General features: G+C 42.9%; 1 protein-coding gene across 8 annotated transcripts in view; it reads right to left on the bottom strand.

Annotated features, from left to right (window-relative positions):
* Positions 1-24692, bottom strand: part of ZNF827 (zinc finger protein 827) — a 175568-nt gene extending 150876 nt beyond the window's left edge. For 7 of the 8 annotated variants that reach the window (XM_023227148.1, XM_023227155.1, XM_023227168.1 and 4 more), the window contains exon 1: positions 24109-24692. In XM_023227148.1, the coding sequence (XP_023082916.1) occupies positions 24109-24151 (43 nt within the window). In that variant the 5' untranslated portion in view covers positions 24152-24692. The remainder of the gene's footprint in view (positions 1-24108) is intronic. The other variant, XM_023227174.2, reaches the window with a different exon arrangement.
* Positions 24693-25091: the final 399 nt, after the last annotated feature.

The following is a 25091-nucleotide window of genomic DNA, read 5'->3' as shown; positions in this document are numbered from 1 at the left end:
ATATAACAATGCACTCTGCAGTCTAAGAAATAGCATTCTATGGATAAATGAATGGCTGCTTATCAAAATCTTAGCTTATACATAAAATGATACATTTCTTTGTAGACACACACACACACATACACCAAGAGCACTGGCATCATGTACCTTGTAATGAAACATATTATAGTCATCATCATTCTGTCTGCCAAAGAAAAACTTCACACAGTAAGTCCTTTATTTACTAAAAAAAATACATATATCCAGAAAGAATAGGGCCGTGGGAGACAAGAGACTTAGCAAGGGAAAAGAGACAAAATAGCTTTTATTTAGTGCTTAAATACGTACAAAACAAAAGCTTCAAGGAGGCAGCTTCCCCTAACATGCCCCCTGCAACCCGCCAACACATTCACAAAACGATATTGGTGCAATTGATTGTATTATAACATTTTTTACCAGTTATGCACAAGAATCCATGAGAGCAAAGGACAATCCATTTCAAGGACAGCCCTAACTCAAAGTTAACTTTAAACACTGATTTAGGCCAAGCGTTTTAACCTTTACTCCTACTAGGCTTTATGCCAGGGCTGCTATCAAGTGGTCAAATGTATTCTTATTCCTTATCTCCTTTTATTTTCCCTGCCCACCTTCTGGTACACACAGAAGTCAACAATAGAGAGCAAAAAAAAACACAAAAATTAACAAAAATGGCAATCAACCAAGAAGCTAAGGTAATTCCAAGGGCCAGGATACCCCACAGCTAAATTAACATTCCCTTAACAACTCAAGTCCAGTGGTTTCATCCATTTAATTCTCTTTGAAGAATCCTGAAGGTACCTTCCTTTATTCTTGGGCAGTCCTCAGGCATGCCCTTGGGGTTTTCACTAAAAGGGCTTTTCTAGATCTTTCACCTAAAAGAAACCCAGCACTGTTTTCTAGGACTTTGTCACCAGCAGTGATGCTCCAGGGGAGCCACTCATTCCATCCCCAACAACACTCCGATGCTTCTTGTCTTAGTTGATTTCAGTTGCTAAAACAGAATACTTAAGACTGGGTAATTTATAAGGAACAGAAATTTACTACCTCACGGTTCTGCAGCCCTTGGGGCCACACGTAGTGTGGGTCTTCTTGCTCTTCTTGCTGCATCATGACAACAGAAAGCATCCTGTGCTGAGACAGAGCGAGAGCAAGAGATGGCCAAATTCACTTTTATAAAAACTCATTCTCTTGGCCGGGCTCAGTGGCTCACACCTGTAATCCCAGCACTTTGGGAAGCTGAGGCAGGCAGATCACCTGAGGTTGGGAGTTCAAGACCAGCCTGACCAACATGGAGAAACCCCGAGTCTACTAAAAATACAAAATTAGTCAGGCGTGATGGCGCATGCCTATAATTCCAGCTACTCGGGAGGCTGAGGCAGGAGAATCACTTGAACCTGGGAGGCAGTGGTTGCCATGAGCCGAGATCGTGCCATTGCACTCCAGCCCAGGCAACAAGAGTGAAACTTTGTCTCCAAAAAAAAAAGAAAAAAAAAAAAAAAATCCCTCTCCCAATAACCAACACACTCCCGAGATAAGGATATTAATCCATTCATAGGGCAGAACTCTCCTGACATAATCACCTCTTAAAGGTTCCACCTCTCAAAACTGTTGCATTGAGGATTGAGTTTCCAACATATAAATTCTGGGGGACACATTCAAACCACAGCATTCCACCCTTGGCTCCAAAAATTCATGTCCTTCTCACATGCAAAAGATATTCATTCCATCCCAATAGCCCCAAAAGTCTTAACTTCTTTCATCATCAACTCAAAAATCCAAAAGTCCAGAGTCTAATCTAAATTAGATATGGGTAAGACTCAAGGTACAATTCATCCTGAGACAAATTTCCCTCCAGCTGTAAGCCTGTAAAATTAAACAAGTTATCTACTTCCAAAATACAATGGTGGGATAGGCATAGAATAGACATTCTCATTCCAAAGGGAGAAATAAGCAAGAAAATGGGGTAACTGGTCCTGAGTAAGTCCAAAACCCAACAGGGAAAACAATATTAAATCTTAAGATGCCAGAATAATCTCCTTTGACTCCATGTCCCCAATCCCCTGTACACTGGGGTGGGGGTTGGGCCACCAATGCCTCAGGTAGCCCCACCCCATGGCTTTACTGGGTTCAGTTCATCCAGTAGCTCTCAAGGGTTGGTCTTGTGCCTGCAGCTTTCCCAGCCTGGAGCTGCATGCTCCCCTACTTCTACAGCTCCACTAGGAATTGCCCTAGTTGGGAGCTCCCTGCAAGCTCTGTTCCTGCAGAAAGTCGCTGCCTGGGCCCCTAGGCAGTTGTGAAATCTAGATGGAGGAAGCCATATGCCCACAGCTCTTGAATTCTGAGCACCTGCACACTTCTACCACATGGACATAGCCAAGATTTGCTGCTTCCACCTTCAAAAGCTGTGACACCTGGGGTGACCTGGGAGCATGATCTGTACTAGAATGCGGAGAGCAAAGACTTACAGCAGCCCTAGGCAGCAACCCCAGTGTCCCAAGGGCACCCGAGGCCTCTCTTTTGACATTTCCTTTCCCCAGGCCTTGGCACTCTGGGCCTGTGATGGAAAGGGAGCACTGCTGATCTCCAAAGTAACTTTAGGGTCATTCTCTCATCATCTTTTGGTTTCCTTCTATCCATGTTAATCTCCTTATCGATCAATCAGTTGCTCGGCCACACCCATGGTTTCCTCTTCTGAAAATGTTCTTTCATTCTCTGCTACATAGCCAGGCTGAGAATCCTTCAAATTCCTCATTTCTGTCTCCCTTTTAATTATAAATTTCATCATTAAATCATTTCTCTCTTCTCTCAGTTTACTGTATGAAGTTAATAGAAGCCATGTAGCTCCTTCAACATTTTGCTTAGAAATTTCTCTCAAGAGATACACTAGTTGATGGCTCTTAAATTCTGCCTTCCTAAAAGCCCGAGGGTATGGACACAATTTGGCCAAGTTCTTTGCCACATCATAACAAGGATGGCCTTTACTTGTTTCCAATAATTCCTCTTTTCTATCTGAGATCCCATCAGAATGGCCTTTACTGTCCATATTTCTACCAACATTCCGATCACAGCCCCTTAATTAATCTGAGAAGTTTCTTAGTTTACCACTAGCTCTCTTCTTCTGAGACCTCACCAGAATTGCCCTTAATGCTCTATTTATAGAAATATAGGCTTTTTCTAACCTGCTCCTCCAAATTCTTCTAGTCTATCCATTACCTAGTTCCAGAGCTACTCCACATTTTCAAGTATTTGTTATAGAAACAGCCCCACTTCTTAGTACCAATTTTCTGTCTCAGTCCATTTTGTGTTGCTATAACAAAACACCCAAGACAGGGTAATTTATACAGAACAGAAATGTATTGGGCTCACAGTTCTGGAGGCCGGGAAGTCCAAGATCAAGGAGCTGCATCTTGTGAGGGCCTTTTTGCTGCATCATAACATAGTGGAAGGCATCACTTGGAGACAGAGAGAGCAAGAGAGGGCCAAACTGGTTTTTGTAACAAACCCACTCCCATGATAATAATATGAATCCAGCTATGAAGCCAGAGCCTCTTAAGGTCCCTCTTGATTACTTCTTAAAGGCCCCACCTCTCAACACTGTTGCATTGGCAATTGTTTCAAACCCATGAACTTTGGGGAACACACTCAAACCATAGCACTTTGGAAAATGCATCAAGTGGTAAGATTGAAGTTCAGAAACATGCTCTACTGCTACTTTGGATAAGGCTCAACTCCAAGGTAGCTGGTCCAAAAAAAAAAAGAAAAAATGGCATTCATATGTCATTTCCTGGGAGTGACCACTTACATTATTCCTACATCAGTTCCTCTGGTTCTGTCTGTTAAGTGCCCTAATTTTGTATTTGAATAAAAATACCACTTCTTTTTCACCTAAGAACTGTCTGTAGTTCTGTAGCTGCAACATTCCCACATATTATAAGAATTTCATTAACCAGCTTATCCTCCACTCAAAACTGGTATTTGAAAAGGAAAGTGAAAATATATTGGGCAATTTAAAGAAGTTAGTTGATAAACACAAGTTTGAAAAGCTTTTGATATATTAGGCTGGGGCAGAAAGTAATTACGGTTTTGCCATTACTTTTAATAGCAGAAACATCAATTGCTTGTGCACCAATCTAATAAATTTGCTCAACTAATCAGGCTTCCATTTGTTTGGAAGTTACTTAGAGAAAACCTAATTTTTAAGAAAAATTTCCATATTCATATCAGCAGTAGTAAATCTTGACTTCATACTTTGTGGGGCACATATGGTCTCTATCCTTGTATGTTGTTGTTGTTGTTGTTTTAAATCACCCTTTAAAAACGTAAAAACTATTCTTAGCTGAAGGCAAAAAAAAAAAAAAAAAAAAAAACACGCTACAGTTTGCAGACTTCTGCTCTACAGAACAGGTACTTTTTCTTTATTAAAAAAGGCAGAATGGTGCTCTAAAACAGCAGTGAGCTAAGATTGCACCACTGCACTCCAGCCTGGGCAACAAAAGTAAGACCCAGTCTCAAAAAAAAAAAAAAAAAATGCTGATATATGGCAACAAGTTTCATCATCATCTTTTTAATCCAGCCACTTGTGTAAGTCATTGAGCACCTTTGTGCCTCAGTTTCTTCATCTATAAAATGAGGGGCTAGGATGGATCAGTGGTTTCCAAATCACACATAGAGGAAGCCTGGGGCTCTTGGGCAGGGCTAGGCTATGTGGACCCACCCCCAGCTCTCACCCCAGCACATACCCAGCCAGCTCAGCCCTGCTTTGGCTTTAGTGGAGCTCTCCATAAAGACAAGGAAGGGTTCCACCAATTTTGTTTTGTTTTGAAAGCCACCGTTTTAGATGACCTCAGGGATTCTCCTGGTGCAAATCCTCTATGAATCCACTTTGGATCATCAATCATTATCCAATCATCTTGTTGGTGACTATGTGTCAGGTAAATAGAAATGATTTAAAATCCTATATTGAGCCAGGCACAGAATCTCACACCTATAATCCCAGCACTTTGGGAGGCTGAGGTGGGGTATCACTTGTGGCCAGGAGTTTGAGACCAGCCTGGACAACATAGCAAGACTCCCATCTCCACAAAAAGTTTTAAAATTACTCAGGGCTGGTGGCATGTGCCTCTAGTACCAGCTACTTGGGAGGCTAAGGTGGGAAGATCACTTGAGACCAATAAGTGAAGGCTGCAGTTAGCTGTGATCACACCACTGCACTCCAGCTTGGATGACAAGAGTAAGACCCTGTCTCAAAAATTAAAATTTAAAAAAAAAAATCCTATATTGCGTATTTAAAAGAGGAGAGGCAACAACAAGAAAGACCTTATTCTAAGGGACCACCTGTGCTTGTTCAGCTTTGTGGAAATTCACTGGATAGCCAAATCAAGAGGGTTCCCATGTCCCACACATACTCATGAAAGGGAGAGCTCATTCCTGCATCTCTCTGCTTACAGCACTGGGAAAAGCAGAATGCTTTAGCAAAGGAAGGACCACTAAGCTGAGACTCAGAGACCTGGTTCCACTTTGAATTTAGAATTTACCAGCTATATAACTTCTGATGTTTATTTAACAAAAATTGAAGACCCTACCATACACCAACTCTCAGACATGGTATGAGAAATACAGTGATGAACTAGAAATATGAAGAATGCTCTGTCCCCATTACTCAAATCCATCATCCATAAAGTACAGTAATAATACTGCTCTCTCTCCCATATGTAGTGGTCTTGCAGAGATGGCCAAGTACATGCAAACTGCAAAGCATGGATAATAGAATTAAACCAGAAACCTATTGATTCTCCTCCTTTTAACTAAATAAAATATATTCAACTCCAACAATTCACTAATATTGATGAAATAGGGCCACAATAAGTTTTATATAGCAAAAAATCTATTTATACAGCATGAAACAGCATGGCAAAATAGAAAGGGCACAAGCTTTGGAATCAGACACTCCCACTCGAACCATACCCTGTTATGCACTAGGCTCACCTGAAGTCTTCAAGCACCTTCTCCTGTTTAGAGTATAAGATACTAATATCTGCAATTGTACAGGGGTATTGTAAAGGTAAATTAGCATTATATAAGTAAAGCACTTGGCATAGAGTTGACACTTAGTGAATAATAGCTTTCCCTTTTTCCCAGGCACCTAGATATCTCAGATGAGAAAACATTATGTTTTAAAGAGGACGGCTTACCTCAGAACTGTTGATATTGTTACCCAGCTCTATATCATAATCACCCCAACCAAAGAAGACAGGAAACTTCTGGTTGTTATGACCATGGAATCCAGATGCAGAATATGCCCAGTCATCAGGAAAATCTGACAGTCTTGGCACAGTTTGAGGACAGAAAGAGAGCAACAGCCAATAGCTGAGGGGAGACTCCACAGTCTGGAATGTGCCACAGACTTCCAACCGCAAAAGTTCTCTCTTGCATTTAGACGGTGGTATCCCCTGCAGCACAGGCCACGGCCTCTGCTCTTCTGGGCAAGTCTCCTCGGGAAGGGAAGTGAAGCACGTGACTCCCTCCAGTCATCTCCAGGCTACATTCACGTGAATGTTCAGGGCACTGTTCATCGCTTCCTGTACCCAGCCCAGGACAATTTAGGTAAATCATTTTTTCATTTTTGAAAGAGGAAGACAGCAGGAGATGGTTTCCAAAGTCCTTTCTATCTCTACAACCCTTTGATTCTGTGACCCAGTCTTAACTTCTTTGTTTATTCATTCAGCAGTGCTTATGAAACACCTTCTGTGGGATCCCTTTAACGTCATTCATTTGTTCATTCAATAACATTAATAGAACATCCCCTATTTCTTGGATTCTGTGACCAGTTCTTTATTTCTCCCTTCATTCATTTATTCAGCACTATTTATTGACCACCTACTATAATCAGTTAGTTATCTGCAAGAATGTACAAAAATGAATAAGAAAGTCCATGCCCTTTAAAAGCTCAGTCAATAAGACAAGTAAGCAAGTATACTATGCACAGGAGGTTATTACGATAGAGCTACGGGAACCAGGGTAGGGGATGCCTAATTCTACGCAGCAGGTGGGACAATGGAGGAGGGGAAGCAGGAAAGGCTTCTCAGAGAACTGAGTGTTGGAGGCTAAGTAGGAGGTTATCAGGCACATAATGAGTTGAAGATATTTCAGAAACAGAAAAGAATATGCCAAGGAAAGGAGGTATAAGTATGATTTTCAGAACAGATAGTTCAGTACAAATGAAACAAGGAGCATAAAACATGGCACAGGAAAGGGGCTCAGATGACGAAGCATCTTCTAGATTTTGCTTCTTGGCAAAGTCTAGAAGTCCAAACTTTATCCTTTTAGAAAATGCCTAAAATATCTTAAATAGGATTATCTGGATTACATGAGTGTTTTAGAAAGTCTGCCATGGCGGCAGTGTGGAGACTGGATTATAGAGGCAGGGGTTGGGGAGGGGAGAGGTGAGACTCAGGCAAAAAAAAAAAAAAAAAAAGAGGTCGGCTGGCAACCATTTCAATTCTCTTTGAGAAAAAATAAGAGTGTAAACCAACGCAGAGGCAGGGGTTGGGATGCTTTATTCTAGAGATATTTGGGAAGTAGAATCAACAAAACTGGGTAGGGAAGAAATTCAATGAGCTGAGGAAAAGGAGGGGGTAGTGTTTGAATTACACTCAGGTTTCTGTCTCAGATGAGTGGGTTCATGTATGGTGAGGACAGCAACCCAGAAAAGGAAGATATGAAGACCAGAAGTACTCCTAGTTTCCCAAGACTGGAAGTCTGAAGCCATCTTTTCTTTGCTACCATGCAGTCTCCAAGATAAATCATGCTGGACTTCACTGGAGGTACTCACTGGAGTTCTCCTCCAACAGGAGTTCCAGGAAATTATACAGGTACCAGGATAAATATGGAGCATCTTCACAGACCAAAACTGTTACATACATATTTACAAGAAACAAAGGTAATTTGACCGATGAGTTATTGAAAACATTACTTTTAGTCTAAACCAACAGATATACAGCATAATGCATATTTTAAGATAATTCAAAGACACATCAAGGAAATCTCACAGAAGCTATGAGAACCCTTGTGAGTTTAGGGTTCCCCATCTTCAGGATTCTTTGCCTTTTGGGGTCTTTGGGGAAAAATTTCAAAGTGCTACATTATAGCATTACCTAGTAAAGCCAAAGAAGCACATGCACCAAGAAGTGGCATTTCCATTACTACGTAGACACCTTATAGTGGTTCTCAAAGTGTGGTGTGTGGACCCCTATGTGTCTCTGAGACCCTTTCAGGCATCCTCAAGATCAAAACTGTTCTCATAATAATACTAAGCTATCATTTGCCCTTATTACTCCGTTGACATCTGTAATGATGATACAAAAGCAATGACGGGTAAAACTATTGGGACCTTAGTTCAAATCACAGCAATAGCAATAAACTATACTAGTAATGATTTCATTCTTCACTGTTGCACATATTTAGAAAACTAACACACAAACACAAAATCAAAACAAGGAGAAAAGCCCTGCCAGTTTCACTTAAGAATGTCTTTGATGAAGCAGTAAAAATTATTTTCATTGAAGACTGACCCTTGAGTAATATCTTTTTAATAACACATGTAATGAAATACATGCATAAAGCACTTCTGCTATCAGCAAAGTACGGTTGCTGTCTCAAGGAAAAGGACATGTGTGACTGAGTTAAGAGCTGAACCAGCCAATTTTTCCTTGAACATCACTTTTAATTGAAAGGATAACTGACTATGGTCATTCAAGTATGGGTATTTGGCAGACTCTTCATTGGAAATGAAAAGTAAGACTGATACTTCAAGGAAAAACTGACAGTGTTTGTTGCCAATGATAAAATTCAAGCTTTCAAGCAGGAATTAAAATTTTGGAAAACATGTATCTTATACTGTGAATTTGACAGCTTCCCAATACAGTCCTTAAAGACCTTTCAGATAACATCAGTGTTGATATTAATAATTTTTTATATTGTATAACAAAATGTGTCAACATTTGGTAGATCTACATAACTCAGCGAACCAATATTTTCCAAATGTCCAACGCAAGATGTTCTATGCACATTGATCCATTCAAAGCACAAGAGAGACCAGTAGATTTTAATGCAACAAAATATGAAAAGTTTATTGAAATGTTTTGATTCATCATTGCAACTAATCTTTAAGAAGCTACCTCTTTTTGAGTCTTGGTGTAATATCAATGAATATTCACAATTATCTGAAAAGACTATTATATATTGGTGTGAAGTCAGATTTTCTTCAGAAATGCCATCCAAAATATGTCACAAGATTGAATGCAGGCCAGGCGCGGTGGCTCATCCCTGTAATACCAGCACTTTGGGAGGCCAAGGCAGGCGGATCACCTGAGGCCAGGAGTTCGGGACCAGCCTGGCCAACATGGTGAGAACCCAACTCTATTAAAAATGTAAAAAAAAAAAAAAAAAAATTAGCCAGGCCCAGTGGCAGGCACCTGTAATCCCAGCTACTTGGGAGGCCAAGGCAGGAGAATTGCTTGAACTCAGGAGGCAGAGGTTGCAGTGAGCTGGGATGGCACCACTGCACTCCAGCCTGGGCACAGAGGGAGACTCCATCTCAAAAAAAAAGATTGAATGCATTAGCATATAGGAAACTCTCATTGTCTTCTGCTAACTTAGGCATTAGAGATTTGCAAAAATATAAAATAATGCTACTCTTCTCACTAAATCTCTTTTGGAAAATATATTTTTATTAAAATATGCATTTATAGTTAACATGTAATGGGTTAGAATCAGTATTTTTAATAATATATTTAATTTCTCAGTTTTAATCTCTACCATGATATAGATAAATAGATACAATGCACATGCACAAAAGGTTTTTGGAGTTTAGGGGTTCTGGTAAAAAGGTCCTAAAACCAAAATGTTTGAGAATCTGTGTCTTAGAGAAATTCACACTCGGGCTAACTGATATGTACATGCATGTTCACAGCAGCACTGTTCAAAACAGCAAAAAAAAAAAAAAAAAAAAAATGGAAACAAAAGCAAACATCCATTGTGATATGTTTCTACAGTGAAATACTAGAGAGCAGTGAAAATGAATGTGCCAGGGCTACATGCATCAACATGGATAAATTCCAGAAAGGTAACCATTTAATGAAACACCAAGGTGCAAAACATACACTGTACGCTAATACTGTTACACATCTCAAAGACAAGCAAGACTAAGCAATATGGTGAAGTCCAGAGAAAAACCAAGGAAAATAATAAACAGAATTTAGGGTAATGGGAACTCTTAGGAGACAGGGAGTAGGAAAAGAATACACGAACAGGTTCAATAGCATTAAAACTAGTTAAACTGGGTGGTAGGTTTACAGATGTTTGTTTTGTCATTATGCTTTCCATTATATATGTAGAGGTGTTAGATATACTATTTTTTGTTAAGAGCACATACTATATCACCTTCAAAGGGAGACACAGCATTAGAACACTCCTTGCTGATTACTGAGGAACCAAAGAGGGAAGGGAGGGATAAGAGGGGAGGGCATGCCCTGGGTGAGTGTCTGCAGCACTGGCCCTGAGAAGCTGGTTTGAGGCAGGGCTCTCCCAACAGCCTCTTCAGGGATCACATCCACTGCCATCCACCTGAGTTTGGTTTTTCAACAGCTCTCCCTACTTGAAAAGGCCACTTCTTCATTTAGGCCATCGCCCTCTATCTCCATTTTTATCACTGTGAAAGAAACTACCACACTTCACAGTTGACTTTTGAGATGTAATCAAACCACTAAATTTAGCAATCATTATCTCTTATCTGGGTCAGCCCCTTCCATATTTTTCCTACTTCTTACCTTTACATCGCCAATATGGCCCTTCTGGTTCAATGAAGTCCCTTATCTTAGTGTCTCTCACATAAATGAACTTTTGATTTATTTTGCCCTGTTTTGGTTAATGTATTAGTCTGTTATCACACTGCTAATAAAGACATACCCAAGACTGGTTAATTTATAAAGGAAAGAGGTTTAACTGACTCACAGTTCCAAATGGCTGGGGAGGCCTCACAATCACAGTGGAAGGCAAAGGAAGGGCAAAGTCACATCTTCCATGGCAGCAGGTTAAGAGAGTGTGTGCAGGGGAACTCCCCTTTATAAAACCATCAGATCTCGTGAGACTTATTCACTATCACGAGAACACCACGGGAAAAACCCACCCCCATGATTCAATTACCTCCCACTAGATTCCTGCCATGACATATGGGAATTACGCGAGCTACAATTCAAGATGAGATTTGGGTGGGGGCACAGCAAAACCCTATCAGCTAATGACATTTCTTCTTCTTGGAATGTTCTCTCCTTTCTGCTCAGGATCTCAGTCCATCACTTCCTTGAGGATGCTTTATATGTCATTCCTCTTTGAGAATCTTTTACCCATCACACTTGCTGTGTTTCCTCAAACATTTACACATCTAACTGATAGTATGTGGTCTTGCACTTGTTACCATATTGATTTGTACTTATCCTCTGTGATTATTTTGTGTCAACATTTGAAAGAATTATCAGCAGAGGTTGCATCCTACAGAACTTCTGTTAGCCAGGTAAATGCTCAAAACTTTTCCTTAATGAATGAGCACCAAGTGAGGGTTACAATTCTTAGCCAATCAAATCGTCACTGCTCTAACATGACACCGTGTCGCCACACACCTCTACTCCCAAAAGGCTCTCAATTCAGTATAGTGAAAGATGTGTTCCCCTGCTGTGGGAACAGATTTCCAACTTTAAATAGAAACCAAGCAAAGCAGCACTTTAGAGAATTGTTTCCTGAAATATTAAACAATTTTAGAGTTCAATGCTTCTCATCTCACCCCACGTTACCTGAAGTCCTTAGAAAATCACCCCCAACGGGTGGCTGAACCAGCTTCTTCATAAACACAACATCTGCTGTTTCATTTTTGGATAGTTTTATTTATTCAACAAGTCTCATCAAATCAAATGTATATTCCTTTTAACTTCTATCCTATTGGTCCTACTCTCTGTTTTCTGATTAGCACTTCATGAGTTTATGAAAATACTTTCCAAGCTGAATTTTAATTATTTGCTTCCATCTCTTTCTCTGCTCACTTGTCTCTGAGCTCCTTGAGAGCAGGGACCATGCTCTATTCAGTTCCGCAAATTCCCAAACTTTGCTCAGTTAGTGCTGGTGAAATGAATGAATGAATGAACAAATGAAGTATCGGTTATCACACACAAGCTGAGAATTTAAGATGAATAACAATTTACTCCCTTTTTCACTTGACAGAACTTCATATATTTGAATGTAGCAATCATGCACAATTTGTATCCACCCCCACTCTTAAATTAAGTATTCCCAATTGCCTCAATAACTAGTTTCTCATATGATGATTTCAAGAGCCTACAACATTCTAGTTGCCTCCCTTCTTGTGAGCAGTTTATCAATTTCCCCTTTTAAATCAGTGCAACCAATCTGGGATTCAATACTCATAGATGGGTTGAATCAGTTTGTAAGAGTGATGTTGCCACCCTTGTTCTGAATTCCATACTTCAATTATTTTAGCCAACTCTGCTGAAATGTATCCATTTTTCAAATAAAGGCCGAGTTTTAAATATTAATTGTTGATTAACAGTGGTTATCTCTGGGGGTGGAAGTTGGGATAAGGGGACTTTCATACATTTAACATTATTGCATGGGTTTAATCATTTATACTAAGCATGTACTACTTTTGTCATTAAAAGCCAGTATGAATTTTTAAAAATAAATTAATAGTTAATATTTGTGTTTTCTATGGTTCCAGCCTTACGGAGTATGTCCAAGTCATATTTAAGCTTCTCATACCTTTTCTCTTCTGCACATATTTTTTCACCTATCAACAAGTATTTGAGTAGCCATTTGTGCACAGCACTTCTCTCTAACTACGATCTAGTAGCCAACCCAAACCTTACTTCCAGATTGTGAAATTTCTCTCTTTCTATAAATGTCACAAAGCAGCTCACTGTAATTTGATTTCTCACTTTCTTAAGGTCAGATTAAAACCCAGTAAGATATTATTTGAAGTTTGCCTTCCCCTAGAAGGGAGAAATCATATAGCACATTTCAGTAACGTTTCCTGGAGCGTAGGGTCTCCCACACTTTGTTTCCTCCCAAATACAGCTGTGTTTCATGCTCTAGAGAGGACTGTTGGGTTAACAAGTAGGGCCAAACAAGTGCAGATTAGAAAACATCGCCTAATTCTAGGCCATTACGCGAAGGCAGTGCTCTCCATATGGAGCACATAATTCAGGCCTCAGACAGTGTCACCGCATGTGACTCCATTCTACTACCCTCTGCTTAGTCCCTGCTCTCTAGGAGCTCAGAGACAACTGAGCAGAGAAAGAGATGGAAACAAATAATTAAAATTCAGCTTGAAAAGTATTTTCATAAACTTATGAAGTGCTGATCAGAAAACAGAGAGTAGGACCAATAGGGTAGAAGTTAGAAGGAAGATACATTTGATTTGGTAAGACTGAGATAAACTCAGATCTTAAGTCTTTGAGGAGGGAAATATTATCGGAAGCAGAAGTTTTCATGAATCACGGGGCCATCAAGTTCCATCAGCAACTAAAGGGTTCTCCTCCTGTAGTGGAAGGGCTCTAAGCAGTTTACAATGGCCAAAACCATCTCCTTCAGGCTGTGGGATCCCATGTAGATTTCACAGACCTACAGCTGCACTGGGTCTCAAGAGACCATCAAATGGTCCAGCCCTTGGTAGTGCTGACACTGGTGACTACAGGCTAGTTTCTTCCTCTCTCTGGGTCTGTGTCCACTTCTGTCCAATCAGCGGGAGAAGCAGCCCTTCCCTGCCTGCCTCACAGGCAGATGATAAAGGGCTTCATGAAGAATAAAATGTAATATAAATAGAAGGTTTGGGTAATGTACTGTTTTCCGTTTTACATGATGGAGCTACTTAAGCACAGAGATGATTAAGTGACTTGCCCAAGGTCACAGAGCCAGTGAAAAACCTTGGTGATGGGAGAGTTTAAGGGAGAAGACTGGAGTCTGTGTCTCCTGCCTACTGTAGGTTCCTTCTGTGAGTCTCTCTGGTTTCCAGCCTCGAGGAGTTGCAGTCCATTACCCAGGTCCACGAGCTAATTTTAGGGTTTTAAGAGCCTGAAAAATTACCGTCAATAAGCTGACCAGGCTCACCATCGCATGTCTTTATTTTTGGCTGAAATGATAACATCCCAGAGTGGGAGTGCTGGTTAGTTCAGGGGTCCTCAACTCAGGAATAAGTAAATTAATCACATCATCCAGGGAGCTTTTAAAAAATGTTAATGCTCAAGCTCCACTCTGGGTCAATTCAACTTAAATCTCTGGGGGTGTTCGTATTTTTAAAACGCAGGTGATTCTAATACATCTGGTTGAGAGCCACTGGGTTGGCTGATGGTGATCAGAAACTGATGGACACCAATAGTTGTCCTTGACTAATTACATAATACAGTTCAAGCAATCCTCAGTTGACATGAATTCACATCTCAAGTGTGTTAACATGGCCAGCATTTACTGTGCACATACCCTATGCCAGACACAAATCTAAAGTATCTACATGTACAAGCTGACTTAGTCTCAGAGAACCTACGATGGTCTCTCACTTCACAGATGAGAAAAACAGGCAGATAACTGCAGTAACTTGCTAGTGTCATGGCTACAATGTGGTGCTGCCAGGATCTTAATCCCTATACAGCTTCTTGATACTGCCATCAAATGTGCTATACAACACCTGAGACTCTGATGAATGGAAAGATCAAAGAATGCTGGGGAACGCAGAACAGTTTCTAATCCAAACGCCTACAGGGATCAGGAGGTAAGATACCTGAGGGAGGCGGGCAGGTGTATATGCATATGGGGACATGGTGGCCGAGTGGCAGGAACTGTGGCAGACTGACGAGCACATGCCTGGGGAATGGAGACAGCCGCCACCGACTACAGCAGATTGCTGCCATGTGGGGAGGTGGGCCCAGTGCGAGTGGCTCTTCCAAGTTTTCAAAGGAAGCTGGAAATTTGGATTTTTATAGGAAACCTCCAATTTCCAAAATGTTGTCTCAAGTTTTTAAACAGTATCTGTGTGGGGCAAAACACATTACTATGGCACCAGCTTGTAACCTACGATATGATCTCTCTCTCCCACTGCGCACACATACACACACCCCCATCCTTCATTTAAGATTCACTGCATGTATTCTCTTGATTTGGTTCTCTGTGATTAGAAACAGCAGACCCTGCCTTTCCTTCTTTCTGTGTAAATAAACTATTACCTATATAACATATGGAACACCTAATATAAATTTCCTCTGTGTTATTCTAACCAGTGAGCTGCCTGTTGAACAGAAGAATAAATAAATATTTATGGAATACCTATTCTCTGAGTCTCACTCTAAGTGTCTAAAGGAGGATTTAGTATCCTCACTTTATAGTAAAATTGGTTATAATGCATATGATTATTACACAACTTAGATACAATTCAGATCAAATCAAATAAACAGAGAAACTCATTGCTATAGTAAAAGCCTACTATAATATTGTTGGCCTATGAAACAAGTATTAGTCAAGTCCTACAATAACAGCCTTGTAAAAGATTTTACCATATCATATTATTATTATTACTCACCACTCTAATGAGATGTATTGAGAAAAAAAAAACCGTAGAAACCACCAAAAAGTTCCAGGTCAGAAATACCTGTAATCTATTCACAATCTAAACAAACTGAAACACCTTTCACATACTTGATAATAAGTAATATTTATTAAGTCCTTTCTATACAGCAGGCACTAATTAGGCATGATTTTGTGTATATGTATAATATTTACATTTGTATACATATTCAATTAATCCTTCTAATAGCTCTGTGATACAGAAATTATTATCACTATTTAAAGATGAGTAAAGTGGAGGACAGGGAAGATAAGTAATTTGCCCAAGGTCACACAGCTAGTCAGTGGCAAAGTTGGGCTCTGAACAACCTGGCCCCAGAGTCTGTACATTTGACTGCTGTGCTACGAACTTCGAAAGCACGAGTCCTGTTTCTACTTCAGTTGTGCCATACACAGTAGACAAAGTTAAAAGAGGGCACGGTCACAAATGATACTTTCTCCCTCTCATTACAAAATAACAACAAAAGCTTTTTAAAATACAGCACCAGACCACCTAAGATACTACTAGCACTATGTAACCTTAGAAACATCTATCACCCTCCACAAGCACAGTAGCTTGTTTCAAAAGCTCAGATAAGCAGAGTGCTACTGATCAATCATGTAAAAGATCATTTTTTCCTGGCCTTCTTCAGTCTCCTTTGAAGGCCAGCTTCTTCAGCACACTCAAAACAATTCACCCTGAGATCCACATCTCTCTCACCCCTTTTCTTTTTCCCTTCACATCACATTTCTAATGGGGTCTAACCACTTTTCTGACCCATGTAGAAATGACCAAAGAGAAAGATATACAGAGAGAGGTTATTTTGGGGTTTGCTTTTTCAGGCCCTAGCCTCCAAGAAGGTCCACGCATTTCTTCCTTGCTGGTAGAGAAACTTGGTTGAACTAGGATATTCTTAAAAACAGAAGCAAAGTGTATCTAAACCGTGGTCACTTAAGGACTCCAGAGACAGAACTTCAGTGGTAAAGGCTGTTTTTCATAAGAAGGGAATGGACAGTCGGAAACAATATCCTTTTTAGGCACACTGAATCTGCTGCATTTAATATAACCCTAGGTCAGACTGTGAAAGCAGAGTTGCTAAAGGCCACATTCTGACCTCAGATCGTGGGCGCGTATCACTGTGCATTTTATAAAATTAGCTACAGTGCAGCCTCTCTCTGTGTGTGTGTGTGTGTGTGTGTGTTTGTGTGTGTGCGTACATGCAGTGAAGCTAACTTTTATAAAATAGACAGCAACATGTACCCATGCCATTTAAGATTAGTATCAAGCCAAACTCTGATTTTAATTTATAAAACTACTTTGTAACTACAACAATTCTATCCCAAGGTGGGTCCCTGGGGAATGTTAGGCATCATCAGAGAGGCCCCTGCCTCAGCACCTAGTCACACACGATTCTCCAATATCATAAAAAATAACTTACAGAGAGAGGGCAGAAATACAAAACTTGCTCCCACACACAAGGGAGAAAGTAGCCAGAAACGTCGGCCCATCAAGTACTCTTAGCTATTTCTAAGGTCTGTGCTTCACACATTATTCTCTTATAAAATATGACAGAAGACATTTTGGCTACCATGAACTGTAAAGTGTTTTGTACACTTAGCCCTAGATGGAATGAATTACTGAGCTACACCTAGCAAACCAGGAGACAGAAGAGAGTACATCAGAAACAGGCACCATCATTTACAATCTATACCTCTAAAATGTGGTTCTAAGAGTACATTAACTAGCCAATATAGCAATGAAATCTGATGGAAAAAAAGCTCACATCCTACCATAACTGGGCTGGTTGGGATTTTTTTCCAATAAGAGAAAGCCTAAAATCTATGCCTTCACCACAAAGCTCATGGTCTTATAAAATCTTATGCTGGAAATCATTAACGCCCCCTAAAGCCCTATTCTGTAGGTCATACTCTCATTATCTTGTTCTGTGATCAGTCTGATTAAATTATACAAAATTACGAATACATCACTCAGAATGAAGAGATTAGCTCCAGCCAATTCTGTTTGTTTTTCCTTGTCCTGTCCTAATACTCCAGTGGATATTTAAAAATGAAGAATGGAGGAAGACATGGCAACTTCAAATGGGGACAAAGGATATATTAACCTAATCTCAGAAATACGCTGCCTTCAGCTTTCACAGATGGCACCGCTGACCAGTCATAGAAACAGGGGTAGCAATGTGGGCTCCACCATCATTTCCCTCTCTCACACCTTGTGCTGCAGTCTCAATGTTGGTGTCCCCCCAAATTCATGTTGAAACTTAATCCCCAGTGTGATAGTATCAGAGATGGGGCCTTTGGGAGGTGACTAGATCGTGAGGATAGAGCCCTCAAGAAAGGGATTAGTGCATTTATAAAAGGGGCCCTAGAGAGCTTGTGTGCCCCTCCCACTATAGAAAGACACAGCAAAAAGATACCATCATTGAAGCAGAGATTGAGCCCTCAGCAAACACTGAATCTGCTGGCACCTCGATCTTGGACTTCCCAACTTCCAGAACTGTAGGCAATACATTTCCACTGTTTATAAAATACCCAGTTTAAGATATTTTGTTATAGCAGCCAAACGGTCTGAGACATCTTGTCATCTTTAAGTCCAAAGATACCAATTTGCTTACAAGTGACCAGGGTTAAAGATAGTGGATGAGAGTTTTTCTCTTTTGTGAAACTAACTTGTCCAGACAGGATCTGAACCCAAACTACTGGGATTACTTAAGTAAACCATTTACCAACTCAGCAAGGCACCATACATTTTCAATCCAGCCTTTTCTACAAGAACACATTGACATTAATAGAACTCCCTGTATTTTCAACCAACTTCTGAGCTGAGGAGAAGCCTGCGTCATCACTCTACCAACACACTCTCCCTTAGGTGTGTCCATAGTCTTTGTCCATCTGATTTTACAAGCCTCACAAGATAGAGATTTTCTACACCTCCCTTGGAATTCTCCTAATAGAGGCCATTCAAAGACTCTAAAATCTCAAATACACAGCAAGCTCTCACACTGGCCGAAAGCTGTCCAATTTATACTTCTCCAGCATGATTTATTAACACTTTGTGCAGCGAGACTTGTCAACTCACACCAGCTGTGTCATCCCCAGAGTGAGACGGTAGCATGCAGGTAAATTAAAAATCAATTTTTTTATTAGAAACTATTTTGAAGCATGAAAAGGAATGTGATTTTGAGTTATGTTTCCTATTTTTACAGGAAAGCTCAGTGATACCCTACTTACTGTATTAGGAATACGGGGATTTTTTTTTTTAGAGAACAGATAGGCATTATTATCCAGCATCAACCTAGACTGCTTCTGGGTACCTTGGAATCATTAGCTCTGGCTGACAGGATCAGTGAACTATTTTGCCACTTCAAACTCAAATTTTTTCCCACGTGGTCCCTGCCACAGTTAGTCAGGAGGTACTGCCTGTTCACTGCAAAAATTAATAAAAATAAATAAGGGAAAAGCGTTCAATCTTTCATCCTTTCTCTTTCATTAGACACAAAAACACTGGTAGAATGATAAAAATAAGAAATTCTATTGCTTTTCAGTCATTTTGCTTCCCAATTTTACTAGAAAGCAAGAAAGAATTTTAAAAAGTTTTGTTAATGAAGAACACAATAACCTGATCTGGTCTTGACCCACAACTGAGTAAACAATGAAAATACTGGAATAACAAAACAACTGCTTTATTAACTTTTCCTTTGTGCTACCCCTCGGGAATAGGCATCAGGCAAATTTCCAATGGTAAATATAATAGGATCTAAACTTGCACACGTTTATGTGTAAGTTGAAGCTAATGAAGAAGTAAGTGATCACCAATGGTAAAAAAAGATTTACAGATGTAACCAACACAAGAGAACACCCTTCCTCATCCTTTCCCCCTTCAGTTTGTGATTCCAAATGTAAAAATGTTCATAAAGTGCCTAGTCCCATGCGTGGTAACAGTCACAGCATCAGTTAGCCACAGTTACCCGCTCTTCCATTTTCTCAGGCTGACAAACTTTTTAAAGTTATCCAGTTCAGGATTCTGCTAAAGACAAGCAGGTGCTATAGCTCAAAGCGCCTCTTGGATATTTTTTTAAATATAGTATTGGACCTTGTTAATGGAAAGAACTTTTGTAAAAGAGCCATCAACAACAGCAGAATCATATTTAAATCCCAAAATGATAATTACTGCTCTAGGCCAAGAAATAAAAGCTGTATCTTTTGTAATAATTTTTAAAACCACGGCTCAAAACTAGTGTAGGTTTAATACTCTTTGCTTAGGGTCACCTGCAAAAGTTAATACAGGACTTCTTTTGATTTGTAGACAGTAAGATCGCCATTCAACCCTACGGTATAGGCCATCTTTTTCTGCATATGTATGAGGCCCATATAACAAAACAAACACAGATACAAACACACACACTTCAGAGGCCCAGGAGGAAATGGCTGTGTAGAATTTTAAATCAGAAACCCAAGGCTTAGGTTAGTAGTGTCAGGTTAAAGGCTAACCCATCTCCAAAGCTAATTCGGTTCTGAACAGTCCCATGGGTGTCTAGCTGAACAGAAGGAGCTAGGAAACCTTAGCAGGCCGGAGCCCAGACTGGGGAATTGCTGGGACTCTGTGCCAGGGGCTGAGGCTCACCCCAGACTTGGTATCAGATAATACCAAGTGCTAGTCTGGATTTCCAGGACTAATCCACTCCAGGGTGGAACTTCCAGGTTCCCTGGTGTCTGTGCTGTGCAGTGGGAGGACTGTGGGCTTTGTAGATCCAGACTGTGTCTGGCTGGTATTGTACTTAATATCAGAAAAATAGATCCAACACAGAAAGAGTCTATAAGTAGCAATGCTTTATGCTGTAGAATCCTTAGGGGGGGTGCAGACACAGGGAGAGACCTAAGAGGAAGTGGAAAGCCCTCCTAATTTTCTATAGATTCAGTTTTCATAAGTTCCTTTCTTTTTTCTTTTTTGTATTTGAATTCTAATTTGCACTTCTTAAATGTGTTTACAGGTTCTACAGATTCTTAAAACAATGTATTAACAGTGGCTATTAACCACTTTTGTATTTACTCAAAAGGGCTCTTTGGCTTCAAAAATAGTTTTCCCTCTCTCATTCAGGATCTCCCTTCTCCTCCTCCGTTACACACTCCTTTCTTTTAGAGTCAACTTTTAAATCTGCCCCTATTTAACTTCTTAAAACCCTGGGATGACTTCTAGGAGGAATACGTTTATCCCTAGACTTCCTATATTTTAAGTTTGATACAAAACAGTACTCCAGCGAAAGAGAAATCCTCCTCTCACATATAAACAAACAAACAAACAAAGTGTCTAGCATTAAAACTGGGACTTAGAACTACAATTATATTCGACATTAAATACAAATTAACACTAATTTTTCCCAAAGTCAATAATTACTACTTCACACCACTTGCAAGTTTCAAGACTCACTCAGCACTTAGCAAGCCTTGGGTGACTGTGACTGAACTGCAAAATACACCATTTGCCCAGAAATTGCGAAGTCCAGACGCAAACTGCTTTAAAAACATGTGTAAAACACACTTAGCACAGGCAACACACATCCACAAAACTCCATTCAATTCAAAGGTAAGTGGAAAAGCTCAGAAAACTAAGGCCTCACTTTCAAAACTGCAGGGACTTTTACGGTGTTTCCCAAGGTAATTGCTTCTTACTTCAGTAAAAGTCACTTTATGTGACTGAAAGAGGGAGGTGATTTTTTTTTAAGTGAGTGGATAACAGGATTCAATCAGACAGCAAAGTAGGAGAGCCCACTCTCAAAATACAACTTCATCACCAGGTACCGACGCGCAGGAAAGGCCCACCAAGCACATGAGCTAAAATGGAGCCTGAATTTCCTCTCAGACGCAGAGGGTAGTCGCAGGAGGTCAGGGTCAAGGTCATGAGCAGGGCACGCTGCAGCTGCCCGACTGCACTGCACACAAGAGGAGGGAAGGCGTTCCATCTCCGTCACAGCCGCAACAGATAAATCCCTTCTCTCCCACCCTCCCTCTAACCCCGCCAACAATTTTTTTTTTTAAGCAGGGGGAGACGAGAAGAAAGGGAAAATGACCAAATAACCTCACCGCCCTGTTTTCGCACACAAGCTCATCAGCTCCCAAAGTTGCCATCTAAGGGCAAGTTCGCAGAGAACACTGAAGCCCATTTTGTCCGAGCAGGGCAGACCTCCCCTGACCCCCCCAGAATTCCTGCCTCCTCTACCTCCCCCCCACACGCCCCCGACAAGAGCCGGGCAGCGCGGCAGTCCGGCCATGTGCACGCACACTCTTCCACCAACTGCTGCGAGTTTTCTGTGAATCGCAGCGCGGAGCCTCCCAACTCGCCCTCCCCGACTCCACCGCCTTCTCCTTCCTCGCACAAAATTTCCCTACACACGCAGCCGCCTGCGAGTGATTTTATGTGCATATATATTACATATGTGATATTATCCTCAGAACCTCTAGCGGGCAGGCGAAGAAAGGACTGCACAGGGGCATTTTCTTTTTTTTTTTTTTTAAGGAAGGGGAAAAAAGCAAAACCCAAGCCCTCTGCGTCGACTCCTGCGTACCGGGAAGGGGAAAGAAAGAGGAATGTTTGCTGAGCGGACTGCTTGCAAGTGCCCTTGCTCGCCACTTCGGCTGCGGCCCGGGTGACAAGGAGGCGCGGGGGCGCCCGGCCTGAGCAGCCCGCGCCCCCCTCCCGGTCCCCTGGGCAGGCACCGCCGCGGATATTTCGCGAGGGGGAGATCGATCGCGCTGCCTGTCTGCAGCGGAAACGCACACGCTCACACACAACCCGAGCCCGAGACACCATAACCTTAACCCTTCCCCCACCCTCCGTGAACTTCAGGTGACCGACCACGTCGGCCTGACACCCGGGCGGGCGGGCGCTCCGGCTCCACTCCCGCCCCCAGCCCGGGTTTTGCAGGATCGGGCTCCGAGCAGCGCCAAACCGCCGGGAGAGGGGAGTAGTGTGGGGGGAGAGAAGAGAAATTGACCCTCCGTCTCCCCCGACCCCTCCCTCCGGCGCCTCCCGCGTCCCCTCCTCCCAGTCACCCCGCCCCACGCCTTCTCCCCTGCCCCCTCTTCCCTGCATTCAAGGAGCCGGGCGGCCCCGGGGGATATTTTTAGTTGCTTCTTTCTCCTTCACTTTTAGCTTTAGCAGCATCTCGGAACACTCAAAGCGGAGAAAGACTGGGGGCTTGGGGGGAGCTGGAGAGGGAGTGGGGGAAAAGTTAAGAGTCGCGCAAAGAGAAGCCGGAGGGAGGGCGGAGAGGGACCGGGGGCGCGGGTGGAGGAGGGGAAGGGGACCGGGCCGTGCCGGCGGGTGTGTGTCTCCAGTTGGCGTGTGTGGCTGCCGCCGGGGAGGGCTGTGATGCACTTTAGTCCTGGACTCTGCTCAGGCTCGCCAAGGAGGGGGTCTGAGAGCCCGAGTCTCGCCCGGCTCCGTCTGCTCCGACTGACCCCGCATTTTATTGCGGCCAGGAGCCCTGCTCCTCCCTCCCCTCGGCTCTGCAGGGACCTCGCGCGCCGCGAGCCGCCCTGCCTCCTGCCTCCGCCTCGGCGCAGCTCCCGCACCCCACATCCGCCCGCCGCTGCCCGGCCTCGCCCCCCGCCCGGCCGCCCCGCGCCCCGGCGCGCCCCCTCGCCCCGGCGCCGCGGGAGCAGCCGCCCGGCGGCGCGTGTGTACCCGTGTGTTTGTGTGCGGTGCCCCTACCCCCTCCCCAGGCGCTCCCGCCTCGCCCGCCCCCGACTCCCCTCCTCCGCCGCCGCCTCCTCCACCTCCGCCTCCTCCTGCTCCAGCCGCCGCCGCCGCTGCCGCCGGCGGCTCGGGGGCCGACCAACCCCGGCGCAACCTTTAGCCAGGGACGGACCTCTCCCTGGATCCTGTACCCGGCGGCTGCTGCGCGCCCTCTCCCCGACACCCCCAAACGCCATGTCACGGCCCCCAGCCCTCCGCGCGCCCCGACCCCCGCACCCTCAGGCGCCGGAATCCACAAGGAATTTTTTTTTTTAAGATTCCAACCTCTCCCACCTCCCCCCACCAAACCCCCGATAAAACCCCCGGCATCCACACTACTCCCCTCCTCCCTTCTCTTGCCCCCTCCCCCAGCAACCCGGAGTGAGGAGGGGGAAGGGGAGGGAAAGGGAAAAAAAAGCCCGATCTCAAGGAAAAAAAGAGGGGGGGTGAGAGAAAGAAAGAAAAAGAGAGAGAGAATAGAAAGGGCACGGGGCTGATCATCACCAACATGGCTGCCTCAGCATAGACCTAAACGAGGAGTAACCCGGGCTGTGTCTTTGTCAGTTTCACCTCTGTAACCCTAAACTAATGCAGAAAACAACGGAGGAGGCTGCGGAGGGGAAAGAGGAGAGGGAGGGCGAGAAAATGGCACGAGAGGAGGTGGAGAAGGGATGACTTACGTGAGGGAAGGCGCTTGGGCTGCTCCTGCTTCCTCCTGGGCATTTTCCCCCTTTTCTCACATTCTCCTCCTTGGTTAATGTGAGATCAAATAAACCCCCGTGGGGGCAGAGAGGCAGACACTGGCAGGAGCGGGGAGGTAGTTGGGGGGCGGGCGGGCGGGCAGGGGGAAACCCCTTCTCCGGTGTGTGCAATGGGTTGAAGCTTGTTTCCTGGAGCCAGAAGAGGGGTTTTCTTCTTTTCTTTCCTTTCTTTTTCCTTTTTTTTTTTTTTTTTTTTTAATTTTTGGTCGTGCACCTGGCTTGTCCCCGAGCGTAATATTCTTCAATGGAAACGGATCTAATAGGTGTGAGTGTGTGTGTGTCCTATGCTCGCGTGTGTGATGGGAGGTATAAATAAATGAGTGCCGGTGCGGCGGTGTCTATGGCCGCGCTCTGTGTCTCCGAGCCCCTAACACTAATGTCGGGATCAAAGGGCAGCGGCGGCGGCAGCACAGCTCACAGCTCGCTCTCTTGCTCTCTCTCTCTTTCTCGCTCTCTCTCCTCTCGCGCTCTCTCTCTCGCTCTCTCTCTGTCACACACACACACTCACACACACACAGAGGCACAGACTGAGGGAAAGAGAGAGCTACACACACACACACACACGCACGCACACACAGAGAGAGCAAAGAGGAAGGTGCCCCAAGGCTCCCAGGGCGGACTCAGCCTCGGATTTACAACCGCTCTGTCTGGAAAGAATGGGGGGCGCGCGTGCGGGGGTGGGATGGAGTTCTTCACATTTATCCCGCTAGTCACCAAATCTAGGGGGAAAAAAGTTTTTCCCACTCTTTAAACAAAGATTACTTCATTATTTTACTGATTTTTTAAAAGGAAATAAATTTCTCTCTTAACTTTCTTTTGTTTATTAAGCTACATTTTGTTCTGTATGTAATTCTGCAGGCTTTTGTCCCTACCCATCACCTTAAATCTGGAGGTTACCGTCT

This window comes from Piliocolobus tephrosceles, chromosome 3 (assembly GCF_002776525.5).
Source record: "Piliocolobus tephrosceles isolate RC106 chromosome 3, ASM277652v3, whole genome shotgun sequence".
Classification (NCBI taxonomy): domain Eukaryota; kingdom Metazoa; phylum Chordata; class Mammalia; order Primates; family Cercopithecidae; genus Piliocolobus; species Piliocolobus tephrosceles.
Note: the sequence above shows the minus strand (reverse complement) of the source record. Positions and strands in the feature narration are given on the sequence as shown.